The sequence below is a fragment of the Asparagus officinalis genome, chromosome 1, assembly GCF_001876935.1.
Source record: "Asparagus officinalis chromosome 1, Aspof.V1, whole genome shotgun sequence".
NCBI classification, from domain to species: Eukaryota; Viridiplantae; Streptophyta; class Magnoliopsida; order Asparagales; family Asparagaceae; genus Asparagus; species Asparagus officinalis.
In genome coordinates, this window is record NC_033794.1 from 10205053 (window position 1) to 10220431 (window position 15379).

The 15379-nt window shown below is 36.9% G+C and overlaps 1 protein-coding gene across 1 annotated transcript; it reads left to right on the top strand.

Moving 5' to 3' along the window:
* On the top strand, positions 1083 to 6639 carry LOC109849232 (uncharacterized protein At1g04910-like). The gene is made up of 8 exons (XM_020419049.1): positions 1083 to 1960; positions 3669 to 3736; positions 3834 to 3922; positions 4045 to 4210; positions 4311 to 4600; positions 4726 to 4930; positions 5020 to 5177; positions 5860 to 6639. Exons 1-8 carry the CDS (start codon positions 1537 to 1539, stop codon positions 6086 to 6088), a joined length of 1629 nt encoding a protein of 542 aa, XP_020274638.1. The 5' UTR covers positions 1083 to 1536; the 3' UTR covers positions 6089 to 6639.

A 15379-nucleotide genomic window follows, 5' to 3' on the forward strand; every position in this document is an offset into this window, starting at 1 on the left:
TCAGGATTATACTAGCTAGGAAACGATTTTTTTTGTACATTACTCACTATTTTTTTAGCTTGTATATATATTATCTAAAAATGCCATGTAGGCATTATTGGCGAAGAAAAATATTATTTTAAAGAAAATTGTTTGTTGTTTTAATGAATGGTTGTAATTTATCTCACTATTAACACACGGAGTGCTTTCAATATTCATATCAATAATATTTTCTTAATATGTCTCACAATTATGACAATCACCAATAGAGTGATAAGAAAAAATAAATATAAGAAAGTTTCAATTTTGGGTTGTAATGGAATTTTGTTAAATAAAAATGAAAACTAAATAATTTGCTTTGAATTACAGGATCCAGAAGGATTTGTTAGCAAATATAGAAGTTAATATTTAAAAGTTAATACAAAACATTCTACTAAATGAGAAAGTATTTTGTAGGAATGGCTCATGTCATTAAATATGCACTTAAAGAATGTTAACCGTTAGATCTGTGTACGAATCTCTAAATCTAATGATCAAACGGCTGACATCATTTGAGTACACATTTAATGTACGGATCCGGATGCGCTTGATATTTTTCCAGTAATATTTCTCTTCCCATAATCCAATCCAATTATCCAAACGTTAATTCTCTCACCAGAAAGAAAAGATTCATATTAGCATTCGTTTGTTTTGACCTCCCCCTGTTTACAATATCCAAAATTGCCTCATGATTAATTACTCCTTTAATCACAATTAACCCATCATTAATCAGTAGCATCTTGGCCACAACCGCCGTCTACAACGGGCCCTTCCGTCAACTAACGGCCCTACCGACAGAGAAATCACAAACGGTGGGCAGAACACGGAGCTCATTAACGCTCCACTACTCAATCTCAGCCGTCCTTTCCCGCTGTCATCATCATTAGAAGTACACGCGTTCTCAATCCGCTCATCCTGGGCCCTGATGACCTGGCCCTAATAAAGTGGGTGGATCCTGATTAAAACAAACGGTCAAGATCATGGGCAAAATTGTAGTTTCCACGAACTAGACCGCGGTCGTACGGACACGTCGCTCGATATAAACGCCACCGACGCCTAAAGCTCGTCCTGGGAGATTAAAAATGGTGAAGGGATTTGGGCTTTCTTATTGAGATTTCGCGGCAATTTTCGCCCAATTTCTGCCGAAGTTCTAATTTTTGTTCCAAATCCCGAAATTGGCCTCTTAGATCTCGAATTCGAGCAGAAAACACGGGGCCTTCATATTTACCCCATTTTTTTCCGCGCATTTTTGGTTGGTTGTGAAGTGTTAGGGTTCATTTATTGGATTTAGAGGGTTTTCTCCCCCATTGTTTTTGTTGGGTTTGAGGTTGAATCGTTGAAGTAAGTGCAGATTCCTTTGCTGGTATAAAAAATTTCGAGCTATTGTGGACGTTGAGCGTGTTTCTTGAAGCTGCATTGATCTCAATTGAAGAGATTTGCCTCTTTTTTCGCAGATTAATCTCGTTTTGTTTGGGGTTAGGGCGAAAAAGGGAATTTTTGGACGAACTAGGGTTTTCTATGAATGGGGGGTTTGGGGACTGGAAGATGTGTAGACTAGAGAAGAAGGGTTGTTTTGATCCTGAGTTCTGTGACAAGCATTATCATCACATGGGTTTGAAGAGCAATGTGAAGGGTTTAGATAAGGGTAAGGGATTGAATAGCATGGTTTCAAGATCGAGAATGAAGCTTTGGATGATTAGGGCGACGACGACGGTGCTGTTGTGGACTTGTGTTGTACAGTTGACAGCAATGGGGGAGCTCTGGGGGCCGAGAGTACTGAGAGGGTGGCCTTCTTGCTTTAATTCTTCGGATTCTCGGCTGCACGTGAAACCCTCTTCTTCGTTGCGAATGAAGGCTTATTCTGCTTTGCCCGTGCCAGTTAATCCCTCTTTGTCATCGTCGTCTTCTTTGGTGGTGGAGAGGATTTCTCTTCCACCGAAAAGTGAGTTTTATTTTGCATTGCTACTGTTTGTTGTGAATGCTATTGACATTTGGTGTCCTATTTATTCTTTGAGTAGGCTCATACTTTGTTAATTTGGGATTTTAGATTGTCTCCATTCTGGAGACCTACCGTCATTGTCTGTGATGTTTACTGAAATCTAGGTTCAATGGATTTAATCAGGGTCTTTCGAACCTTTAATAGGCAAATTTATCATTTATTGTGTAGGGTGTTTAATGTTTTTATCGATTCACTAGGTGTCCCTTTTATTGAATCGGCTAAGTGATTGATGGTTGGGAGGATTTCTCTTAGAACTGGGTTATTGCTCTTCGATTTATGGTAAATGGGTGCAAACTGCACTTTTGATAAATAGGTATGAAAGTGTGATCAGGTATTCTCCACCGTTTTTAAAGAGACACCTAATTTGTGAACTGAAATTTTCTCTATTTTGTATGTAGAGTATTTGGTTTTGTGATACCTGTTTGTTAAAACTAGATTATAGGAAGAGTCTGGCAAAATACTTGTGTTTAAAAGGTATTCTTTCCAATTTATCACCCGAGTTGCTGGGAATTGCGTTATTTTTGTATTCATTTGTCTACTAATTTTTGGATTGCCAGTTTTTTTGTCTGCTTAGTTAGCTTCTTTCTGATGTGGGTACTTCTCATCCTATTTGTCATGTTTTAATCAAATTATGTATTTAACTATGTTGCCTGTTATCTAATTTGGAGTAAATTGAAGAACTCGTAGTATTTTGATTGATTTTTGTTGTTTTGATATATCAAAAAAAGACTGCTTTGTCTAACTAGGCACACACTTGTTGTCTTGTTCTGGACTAGCGAGTGACTACTGGAGGGATATTTGATATTTCCTCTTTTGGAGATCTTTCCTGTTTTGAGTTTGTCCAATCGAGGCACGTTTTCTAAACTGCTTGTTTTCTTTAGTTGTGTTTTTTGAAGGAAATAAAACATCCTATTGTGACTGGTAATCAGAAGAAGTTTCCGCTAATAGATTTGATTGATGCAGTCTGGATAAATCAAATTAAAGAAAATGCTATTTTCATTTCCTGTCAAATAGTCGTTGGTTCCTATCAAAGAATAAGAGTTTGTTAAAATGTTATATCGAACAGGCAATTATGTCTGCGTGTGTCTTCAATGTTTTTCTCACCATTCCGCTTCGTCTAGGATCCCCTTGTTCCTGTGACTTTCTCTTACTCCTACTGTCCTTTTGCAGATATCAACAACTTTTTTCTGAGTGGACCTATTTTTCTAACTAAATATTATAATGTGTCTGTATTGTATCATCTTTCTTGCTTGCAGTTTACATTTACAATCCATTTGAACATGTATTCCTGCACTGAATTTCTATTTAGTTCGTTTGAACTTTGAAGTCATCTGGTACTAGAGCTATTCATTTGAATAAGTAGTCCTGCCGGGATCTATTTAATTCGTTTGAAGTCATGTGGTTTAATTATAATACTAAACCATGTTCAAATTTTACTTTCCAGACACTTTTCATCCAAGATATGCATAATGGAATTGCAAGTATTCAAAAATTTCAAATATTGTTGAGCAATCCTTTGTGGCAAAATTAATCCTCATATGTTTAACTCTTTGGTATACTCTTTCGGGGTAGTGTTGTTTCACTTTCGTATCAGCTGTTTCTCACACTTATCTGTTTCATCTGATTACTTTTGTCCATTTTCATTTTCCAGGAATATACAAAAATAATGGTTATCTAATGGTGTCATGCAATGGAGGACTTAATCAAATGCGAGCAGCTGTAAGCATCTGATAGTCTTTTAAATATTAATGTTTTAGATGTTTATCCGTATTAAGCTAATCATCGTTATTCTTCTTACATGGTTCTTATATGACAGATATGTGATATGGTTGCTATTGCAAGATATTTGAACGTGACACTAATTGTACCTGAGTTGGATAAAACCTCTTTTTGGAATGACCCTAGGTGTGTTACATTAGTTTTATGTTTGAGGAAGTTGATGGTTTGATCCTAGAACAGTTGTTTACTAATCAAACCCTCATTCTCCAACACGTTAATCCTAAGACTATATTTTTTGCATATTGCAGTGAGTTTCAAGATATATTTGATGTGGACCATTTTATCACATCACTAAGAGACGAGGTTCGAATATTGAAAGAACTCCCCCCTAGGTTGAAGAGAAGGGTGGAGTTGGGTATGCACTACTCCATGCCCCCTGTTAGCTGGTCTGACATTTCTTACTACCAACGCCAGGTCTAGTTCCTTTTTCTAGCATGTTTCACTAAGAGAGAATTTATACAATACAGTTTGGTAAAAAGAGAATCAGCTGGTTTTTATCTATTTTTGCAAGCAGATTCTTCCTTTGATACAGAAGTTCAAGGTGGTGCATTTGAATAGAACTGATGCTCGACTGGCTAATAATGGTCTCCCGTCGGAGATTCAGAAACTACGATGCCGAGTAAATTACGCTGCCCTGAGATTCACTTCTCAGATTGAAGAGTTGGGTAAAAGAGTGATCAGCTTGCTGCGCCAAAATGGCCCTTTTCTCGTCCTCCACCTCCGATATGAAATGGACATGCTGGCTTTTTCTGGTTGCACACAAGGTTGCACTAATAAAGAAGTAGAGGAGTTGACAAGAATGAGGTCTACATTCTTTTACCTTTTTTTTTAAATTTCTTTACCACTGATATTTATTATTACAAATTGGTGATTTTTTTGAGCATTTTGAAGCATGTATTATCCCGTCATACTTTTTTGGTTTATTATAGGTATGCATATCCTTGGTGGAAAGAAAAAGTTATCAATTCTGATTTGAAAAGGAAGGATGGTCTCTGTCCTCTGACACCAGAAGAGACTGCTTTGGTTCTGAAGGCTCTGGATATTGATCGTCGTGTCACTGTATATATTGCGGCTGGTGAAATTTATGGAGGAGCAAGGAGAATGGCCAGTCTGACCGCAGCTTATCCCAATGTGGTCAGTGTTAGCTTGTGCATTAGTTGCTTTACTTTGCTCGTAGTCTTTTTCTATCTCTTTTGTCTTAATTGATCTTGTTCTCTTTATAGGTGAGAAAGGAAACACTTCTGGAACCATCAGATCTTAGATTTTTTCAAAACCATTCGTCGCAGATGGCAGCATTAGATTATTTGGTCTCACTGGAGAGTGATATCTTTGTTCCTACATATGATGGTAACATGGCCAAAGTCGTTGAAGGCCATCGCAGGTATTGTTTTCCCTCGTCTTTTTTTAGTGAAGATCACACTCATCTATTTTTTTTTCTTCACGTTTTTGTTAGCAGATATGAAGGAGATATGAAAAAAACTAAACTCTATTGTTGTATTATAATCCCTTCTAGGTTAATGACATTGACTTACTATCATGTGATCTTACCCTCCCAACTTCCAATAACGTCTTTCCTTAACTTCGAGTACAAAATTTATCAGAACAACCTCGCGCAATTGGGTGATCTATACCATTCACGGGTGGGTAAAGGGTTTGGAAATTTTAACGACTCTACTTATGGTGCAAACTGCCATTCTATAGGGTTAGTTTTGATAGTATTTGCATTCCTTAACTTCTGCCGTTTTGAGCTCCACCCTATGGCTGTTAATGTCATGTCCATCGAAATTTTTTGATCATGCATTAGAACTGTTTCGACCTTTTCCTACTATAACTGCGCGTTTACAACCAAGTCCCAACTATCTCAGATGCATTCCTGACGCATGAAGTTCTGTAATGATTTTGATACAAATACAAGCATCTCCTAAAACTTTAGTTGCTCCACGAATAAAATTAGAGGTGTCAATACTATGACTCGGGACACTTTTCCCCTTTTAACATACTAATGAGCCTGTCAAATTGACGCCACCTGGGCTAATTCTTTTCCTATTGTTTAAATGTTTCAGACACTTTGGCTTCAGGAAGACATTCTTACTGAATCGAAAACTCCTAGTTGAGCTTATAGACCAATACACCAATGGATCTTTGGGTTGGGACGAGTTCTCCTCCTCTGTGAAGGCAGCTCATGCAAATCGCGTGGGGAGACCTTCAAAGAGGTCTATCATTCCTGATAGACCAAAAGAAGAAGATTACTTCTATGCAAATCCTCAGGAGTGTTTAATATCGAGTAGTTAAAACCTTGGACATCTTCAACCGAGTCTCTCTAGTTTGCTATCCTTCAGTTGACGCAGTTAGTCTTACCGATGATGACTGATTGAGGTTGAGAAAGAAAAGCTCGTGTGCTACTAGAGTAGACGATGAAGTAGAAGAGGTTCGTTGATTGGAGGTGGTTTATGGCAGCTGGTATATATACGTAATTTACGATATAAGGGGGGTATTTTTATTTATATTTTTCAATAAGTGTTTTCGTTCTTGTATAGAGAGGGAGGTGAGAGGAGGGGAGAGGGATAAGGGGAGGCGTCTTCCCTGCACATATGTAGGAAAATGTCAGCTGCCTTCATGTTGATAACAACAAATAAAAATTGATACAAGAGGGATGGACAATGAGGCGAGAGCGAGGGAGAGGAGATATCACTTTGTTTATCCATTTAATGGGAATTTTGTGGAGGGTTAATTTTCTATATTTTTAGATTTGTATTTTTTTTTAAATTCTTCTTTTTCTTAATGCGTCTGTATTTATTCTCCTTGCTTCTGAATTCAGAATCATCATGTACTAGTCCTTTGAATTTGTTTGATTATATATGAGAAAATGGAGAAACTTGACACCAAGTTGCTCCAAATAACTTGATAGTGAAGTGGCGTAATCTGGTCCCTACCTCTACATTGGAGTTAGTGAAAGATGATTGAGACTCTATCTTCAAGGTGTGATATAGGGATCAGATTAGGTCACATCATTACCAATACCAAGTTGCTTGGAGCAACATGGTACCATCGCAATGCTTGCTACGAGATCACACGTTAATACCATTAATAACAAAGTCAATGAGAGGTGATGCAATCAAGGTATTGGGATCATTGACCCAGATTATTTAGTTAACCAAAATCATAGAATGAAGGGAAAACATTCATTTGGGCAAGTTATGCAACGGTCTCCATCCAAACGCAATGTTTGCAGGACAAGGGAACAGGCAATAACAAAATCATGTCACGGGTAGCATCATATACAGAAAATTTCGGAATATGTGGGCACTGTCTCTTTCATTGCTATCCTTGGAAGTGGAGCCCACAAGGTGGGGTGATCTTAAAACAAAAGGCCAGTTGCGAAGGTGGGTAGGACTGTAGGAGTCATTTAAAAAAGTGGGCCTCATTTATTGATTGATGAGAATTTTGTTGGTGACGTGGAATAAAGGATATCATTGGGGAGTGCGGTAAGAGAAGTGGCAGATCCGAGGCGGAGCGATGTTTTAATTGGACGAGGTAACTGACACGTGGCGTCGAAGAATAGCCAAGCCCAGTATGAATTTGAGAGGATTTTAATGTACAGGCTTAACCGCACTTAGATTTCCACTACTCCGCACTTAAATATTTTTACTTATTTTTTACGGCATTTAGTACCCTAAAGTTTTTTAAAAACCGTAAAGAAATGGATTTGAGAGGCCCTATTATTTCACTCCGATGCTCGCGTCATCATCATATCATTGTTTTTCATTTTTCGGACGCAAAAATGAGTAGAAAAATGTGATTTTTTTTTTGGGTCGGCTCAACAGATACATGATTGCTAGTGTAATGAGAGATGAAAGTGATATAACGGGAATAATAGGTTTCTACATGTCATTCCTTTCTTAAACAATCTCAGTAACCTTTAGATTTTTCAACGCTCCCTAGGTTCCTTCCATTAAAAAAACTTATTAAATATTAATCCTTATTATATTCACGAAATTGTTTATTACTATACTTATCACATATTGAATGCATTTTTGAGGTGCCGTCGATGCAGTGGAATACTTTCTCACATTTAATTTAATATAAATTTAATTTTTGCATTGTTGCATGAAAGATAAACAAGATCAAGTAGATTAACGGATATATCTACATCTGCATTAGGGGTTCTATTATCTGGATAAATTTTATGATTCATTTCATCATTTTAAGTGTGCCAATTGTCTATAAAAATTACAAGCCGAACGGGAATAAATATGTATATCCAACTTCAATTTGTGATATTCGTCGAAGCAATTTCAATTTATAGACTAGGAAATTTTTACAACTGGTAAATGATGGGCTAACGGCCCATGTAGTAAAACAACTGGAAGATTATGGGCTACATGCAACATTCGGCCTTATTAACAGGACCCAAGCTCTTCTTTTAAGTTAAGCTAAAGGCCCTCCCACTTAATGACACTAGGTGTGAGGCATGTGCATGGTCAAAATATTTTGACCAATTTTGTTGTAGTCATTACCTCATTATATTGTTTTCAGTAACACCTATGTGGCTATGTATATGTGTATTAATATATTTATTAATGTACATAATTTATGAATAAATAGCAACAGAGGATGTATTATAATACATGTAAATGGAATGCATGTTTATAAAAGTTGTTTATAAAAGTTATTATGCAGATGATGGTCATAAATGAGTTATAAATCCTAATATTGTTTCTTGATGAGCTTATTTCATCAAGTTTCATGATATTTTCTTACCATTCAGATTCATCCTACTTGACCAAATTTTTTAAAACTCTAGTATTCATTTTATAAATTAATAAAAATTTAGGGATTTTTTTTTTGAAGTTTTGAGGTAAACTTTATTGTAAATTTTATAAATTTCAGGTGTTTTATTAAATTAGGGACATTTCTATAAAAATTTAAAATGTTTGTAACGGTAGATATTTCTACAAATTTTATAAGATCTAGGTTTTTTCTATAAAATTTTCAATATGTTTATTTTTTTTGAGCTGAAAAAGCAGGGTTAAAGGCCCTGCTCATAAAAACTATTATTAATAGGAAACAGAGATACAAAACAGATACAACAGAACGTCACTAACTAGATGTAGAGCCGGTGAGAATGCAGTAGGTAAGGAGCGGACATATATCGTCACCTACCAAACTGTACCCCCATCGATTCTACTTAGGTAGTTGGTGTTTTTTTTTTCAATATGTTTATGTCTTTTCGGATTTCACAAGTTCTGTGAACTTTTTCACAAAATATATAATTTTTAAAAGACTTTTGTATATTTCTACTAATTTTGTGAGTAGATTATATTATAAAAATCCTAAAATTATTGAAGTTTTTTTAGCAATATTTCTACGAGTTGAGTAAGTTCTATGGTTTTTAAATATTTTCTAGCTTGGTTAATCACACATATTTAATTTTTTGTCTCCTTAATTGTGAATATAATTAGGAGTTACAATGTTTTATAATATCATTTAATTATTTTTGTCTCTATTTTCAAATTTAAATATAAACAAATGATAAAATAAAGTGTTCTATTTTTACTTGTGAGTTACCGAATTTAAATCTTTAGAGAAATTATAAGTATTCATATATTTTCTCTAGTAAATAAACTCGTTAAGTTATGAAAAGTTATGTATAAATTGTATTTTATTAAAGATATTTAATTTTATTAGAACATGATCATAATCAAATCATTCTAAAGATATTTCTCTTAACTAGGATAATTTGACATCTATGAAATTATTTTGGATTTTTGTGCAAAATTTTTAAAGTCTATGATATCTACAAATTTTGTAAAATCAAGATTTTTTCCGTAAAACTTTCAATATTTTGAATTGTTTTGGATTCAATCTAAAATATACAGTTTTTAAATTCTTTTTGGTATTTCTACTAATTTTGTAAGTTGATTTTTCTTGTAACATCTTCAAATTATGTTTTATGAGTATTTCTACAGGTTGTGTAAATTCTATGGATTTTGAATATTTTCTAGAATGGTCACTCACACATAATATTTATCTCCTTAATTATGAAGATAATTTAGGAGGTGAGAATAATTTATAATATCATCTAAGCTTTGTATTTATTTTAAATTTTAAATATAAAGGAACAAATGAAAAGACAAAGTGATCTATTTTTTATATGTTATTTATCTAATTTAAAATTTTAGATTGTCAAAATTTTAAATCTTTGCATACTTTTTCCTATAAATAAATGTTTTTTCCCCAGAGAGCAACCCTAACTTAGGCTCTATTTTATATTACCATCCTTAATCACTCAATTTTTAGAAAACCACTTTCCTATTTGCCATTCCATTAGCATTGAACCAGTTATGCACTTTTCCATCCAATTCTCAATCCAACATATTATATTTTGATAATTTTGCCCTTACACATTTTTTAATTTATTAGATCTTTGGGTATTAGAGTTAAATATTCCAAATTATTTTTTATTTTAGCTTTGATACTAGAAAAGTGGGTGGAAAAAAGGCATGAATGGTTTTATGAAATGAAATGGTGGTTAGGGGCGGCTTTCCGAAACTTGAGTAATTTAAGGTAGTAACCTGTAATAGGATCTAAGTTACGGGTGGTTTCTTGAAAAAACCCCTAAATAAATTTAGTAAGTTCTTAGCTTTTCTATTTTGTAATTTATGGACAAGTGGTTAATGTGAATATTGAACAATTATCTATAACTTAATATAATTTCAAAAACTAATAATGTTTAATATACTTAAATAAAGTCTTAGCTTATATACATATTAATTAGGATAGAATTGGATAATTGAAGCTTATACTTATTAATTAGAGTTAATTAGAATAGGATAGGTTAGAATAATAATGTAATATCTAAAAAGATTAGCCGTATTTTTGTCCATGAAAAGTTTTTTTTCATCTGAACTCTCACTTTTAAAGGGGTATGATATGATTAATCATTAATCAGTACTTCCATTAGCTTTGGTGATGTCAATATCCGCTCTACCTTTCCCAGGGTTGAGTTGTGAAAATTGCAAACCTTTTTATGTTAATCTCTTATATTTGTAATGGATTAAATTTTGACATCAGTTTGAAATTAATTTTCCCACTCTTATAATTTCTTTAACGTAACCTTGAGAGAGGGCCGAATACGCTCCAGCATCAATAAATTCAGTCGCGTGGTTACCTAAACTTTTCAGCAATTGACTGTTGCAAAACAGAATTAATATTAGAGCTTCAGCTTCTTAATTGCGGTCATATCCTAAACAAGAAATTTGTACATTGATGCTCGTTCTTTTACCATAAATTAAGCTGCTTTTTTTTTTTATGGTTTGCTTCAGCTCACTGGAACTAGCCTGAACATAACCTGTTACAAATATCATTATAAAATCCCCCAATTAAAAAAAAAAGAAAAAGAAAAAAAGAAAGTATGCCCGAATGGAACGAAACGATCACGATGACCTGCCTGTCGGCGGCCTCAGCGACGAGCGGCAGCCTCGGGCAGGCGCCCACAGACTGCCGTCGCCCGAGCAATAGCGGAGCCCGACCCGTAGACCGAGTGCAGACGCCAGCGTACACAGAAGACGGTGCTGTCCAAGCTCATCAGCAGGCTGGAGCCCGACCCCCTCCCTCATCGCGCGCCGGAGGCTCCTCTCGACCAGGTCCGGTGAAGATGAGCGCACGTCAGGCGATGGGCCTTTTGCATTGGTTGTGTGGGCTGGAGAAACTAAGTCTCGTAGCGGATCACTTCCTATGTCTTGGAACGCGGGAGGGTCTGTTTGCGGACGACGGTCGAAGTACGAGGACGAGGAAGAGGAGAAGGAGTTGAGGGGCGGAAGGAGCGGGAAGAGGCCGATGAGGGCGGAGGAGGGGCGCGGGGGACCTGGAGGACGGGGGAAACTGGGCGAGAGGTAGCGGGCCGTAGCTGGACCGCGTCCGAGAACGGGTACGCACGGTAGCACGCGGCGGAGAGGAGGCGGTCGCGGCGGGGAAGGGGTTTGGTCGCGCCGTCGTTGGAGGACCTGGCGGGGGCCTCAAGTCGCGGGGGAGGAGGAGGAGGGCCCGGGCCGGGGCGGCGTGCCTGGGGCGATTTGCGATGGGAGGGGGGTTCAGGGCGGCGTGGCGCAGGAGGATCGGCCGGCTGCTTCTGTCTCATTTGGCTCGGTCGCGATAGCGGCGTTTCTGGGACGTGGGAGAAGAAAAGGAGTGAGGAGGGAGGAGGAGGAGCCTATTAATGGGGGTTAGTTTTGCTGCTTCTTCTTCTTCTCTCCCTCTTTCTCCCTCTCTCTCTCTCTCTCTTTTTGATTGTGTCGTGTGGGTGAGAGGTAGAGGGATGGGGAACGATAGTGGATGGGAGGCCAGTGGAGTAAAAGTGCGGGCCCTACACAAATATCTTGCCATCGAGCACCTTAGACTAGGGTGTGCAACTAGGGGTGTTATCGGAGCGGATACGGTTCGGATATGACGTTTACCATATCCATATCCGCTTTTTATAAACGGATACGGATACGGATACGGATCACCCTCGGTAAGAAAAAACCTTAACCATATCCGCATTTATCGGAAACGGGTACGGTTCGGATATTTGAGAATCGGATCGGATATGATCACGGATATAAACGGATATTCGACATAAATCTATTAGACATATAATCTTCATACAAAACCATCAATTGAAAACTAAAATTGAGCACAAACTTATTAGACATAATCTTCATCCAACGGCCTGAGAGTTACACAACAAATAAGTAAATATCAAGGTATTGTGTAATCGGACAATCAACAGACTAATTTTCTGTGTATAGAGGACAATTATATAATACCACAGGGCTATAAATAATTAATCATGCAATGCCTAGAGTAAACAGGTAAATAACACACAATTGCCCATCAATAGAGGTATCAATGTATCATGTATTTGGGTAGGCTAGCTGCCTTGCGAACTGGTTTGGGCTTGTTTATTTGCCTTTTTCTGAAAAATCGTGTATAAGGCATAAATATCTGTCAAGTATTTCTCGAGAAAATATTAAGATACATAGAGTGTTCTCAGAACCAATAAAAGATTAAGGAGCTACAGGATATTCCAAATTGGCAATTTAAGTCTTCAATCTGATACATTGCAATGGACTAACTGTCAACAATTTTTTCTAGATATTATTTCATTGTTCACATGTGGAGCAATCTTTGAGCTTCTCCAGTATAAGGTGCTTGTTTGTTTACAAGCAGAATTTAGTTCCTCAAAATCTATTGATTGCCAAAATCAAGAATTGTGTAATCTCACCACATTTTGTGATCGTAAATATGCCCAGCACAAGAAATCACAATTGAAGCTGTAGATTTCATCATTTCTAGTAGTTGCTCTATGATAAGGAGAAACTACTTGAGAACGGCGACAGGTGGGAGACTGAGATTGCCGAAAACCTAGATCCGAGAGTCTATATCACTTAGTCTCTATTGAGCTGCATTAACTTATTAAAGAAAACTTTGCATAAACTGATGAATTAATTTTTAGGTAGGGATCGTCGAAGTTCCATCAGATGCAATTGCTAACAAGACCTCGGATCCTAAAGTTGCATTACTTCAAATCAAAGTATCACAAGTGTAATGTGGCTGAAAAAGATGGCTTCGGAGGGAAAAAACTTGCTTGCTGATTTCTGAGCTGAGTTTGAGGGCCGGAGTGGACTGGAAAGTGGAGAGTGGAGAATCGTGGAGGACCTGGAGGTTGATGGAGAGTGGAGGCGGCCTGAGGGCTGAGGGTGAGGGCCTAGGGTTTTTTTTTTTTTATTTTTGGTTTTGGGTTAGCATTTTGGGTTAGTGGGTTTGTAACTATAAATTTGGGACCCGATTACCCGAATCACTATTACATTGCGGATATCCGTATCCGCAACCCTCTTATCCGTTACCGAATCCGTATCCGAAAAAAAATCCGAAACCATATCCGTATCCGTTACCGTATCCGCCCGGTTTCAAAATTAGCCTACCATATCCGCATCCGTTCGGATACGGATTCGGATCGGTTCGGATATATCCGAACCGTTTGGCACCCCTATGTGCAACGGTCCGGTTCGATTCTGTTTTTATCAAAATTTGAACAACCGAACCGAACCGTCTATAATTCAAAACCGAACCGATTTGTTGCAAGTCGGTTCGGTATAGTTCGGTTCAGTTTGTTCGGTTCTAACTTCATCAAACTTCTTATCAAACAACAAACTGTGTTAAAGAAAAAAAAGATATCAACAAAGTAGGAGATTATGAAATATTAAACACTGATATAATAATATTATTTTCAAACCATAATGATTCAGAAAATGAGTTTAGGGTTTGAGTCTTTGACTCTTTGGGGACGGGTCGGGTAGGGTTTGAAATGTCGGATAGGTGACATGAAGACGGAGGTGACGTGCTACGTCATCGACGCCGAACCCTCGTACAACATACTCCTGGGGTGTCCATGGATCCATGGCAATAGAATAGTCCCGTCCACGTTACACCAGTGCTTGAAGTATGTGGACAACTAGTTTGAGTCTTTGACTCTTTGGGGACGGGTCGGGTAGGGTTTGAGATCAGAATGGGTAGTATTGCACTAAATTCGGTCGGTTCGGTTGAAAAGTTTTCAAACCAACCCGAACCGCCCTACTCATAAAACCGATTTTTTCGGACCGGTTCGGATCGGTTCGATCGGTTTTTTTAGTTTAGACCGAACCATACTCAGCCCTACCTCAGGCCAACACTAGTTTTAGGCGTAGACTGGGACCCGGTTTGGTGTAACCGGAGCTCATAGCAAGCTGGTTATGCAAGCAAAGCCAGCTGTATAACATGAGTTACTCTCCAAAGTTTGTTAAGGTGTTTGGTAAAACTGCCGTTTAATTATCGTCACAAATAGGCAAGATAATTTTAGGAGAGATGAATTAATAATGTCAAAAACTAAATGGTGTATCCTGCATAAAAACTTGCTATTTAGTATTTTGAGCTTATTGATTTTTTTTTTTTTAAGTGTCGCTAATTTTTAAATTTATATGTTACAAAAATAAAAAAAGAATGAAATATCCACAATTCAATAAAAGAAGTATAATATCATTGAAAATATTAGTGCATTATGGTGCAAGCCTTCCATGTTTGTGTTTTTTACTCGTGTGTTGCATATATTATATATACAACGTCGTCATAATTGTAACGTACACTATAAAATTATGATTTATGCAATTGTTCCTTTGGTCCAACTCTAGAAGTTGTAATATATAAATTAAAAATACGACTATTTAACGTTAGGGAACCAGTTTTATGGGGAAAAGATGTTTAAGGAATTAACCACGTTTGCTATATCCACTCCCAAACAGTAACTTTGGGAGTGGGATTGCCGAAAATGCCCTTTTGTGTGTGCAATAAATTTTTACTTTTGTGTGAGCATTAAATTGGTGTGTTCAAAGTATCCGGTTGGCTTCCAAAAATTTGTACATTTAATGTGGACTATTGATTAAATGTGGTACCGGATTGGCATTGTATTCTTGCCATTTAATGTTGGCAAGAAAATTTATGCACCAATTTAATAATTTTCGAAAACCGGATACTTTGAACAATATAATAATTTTCGAAACCGGATAC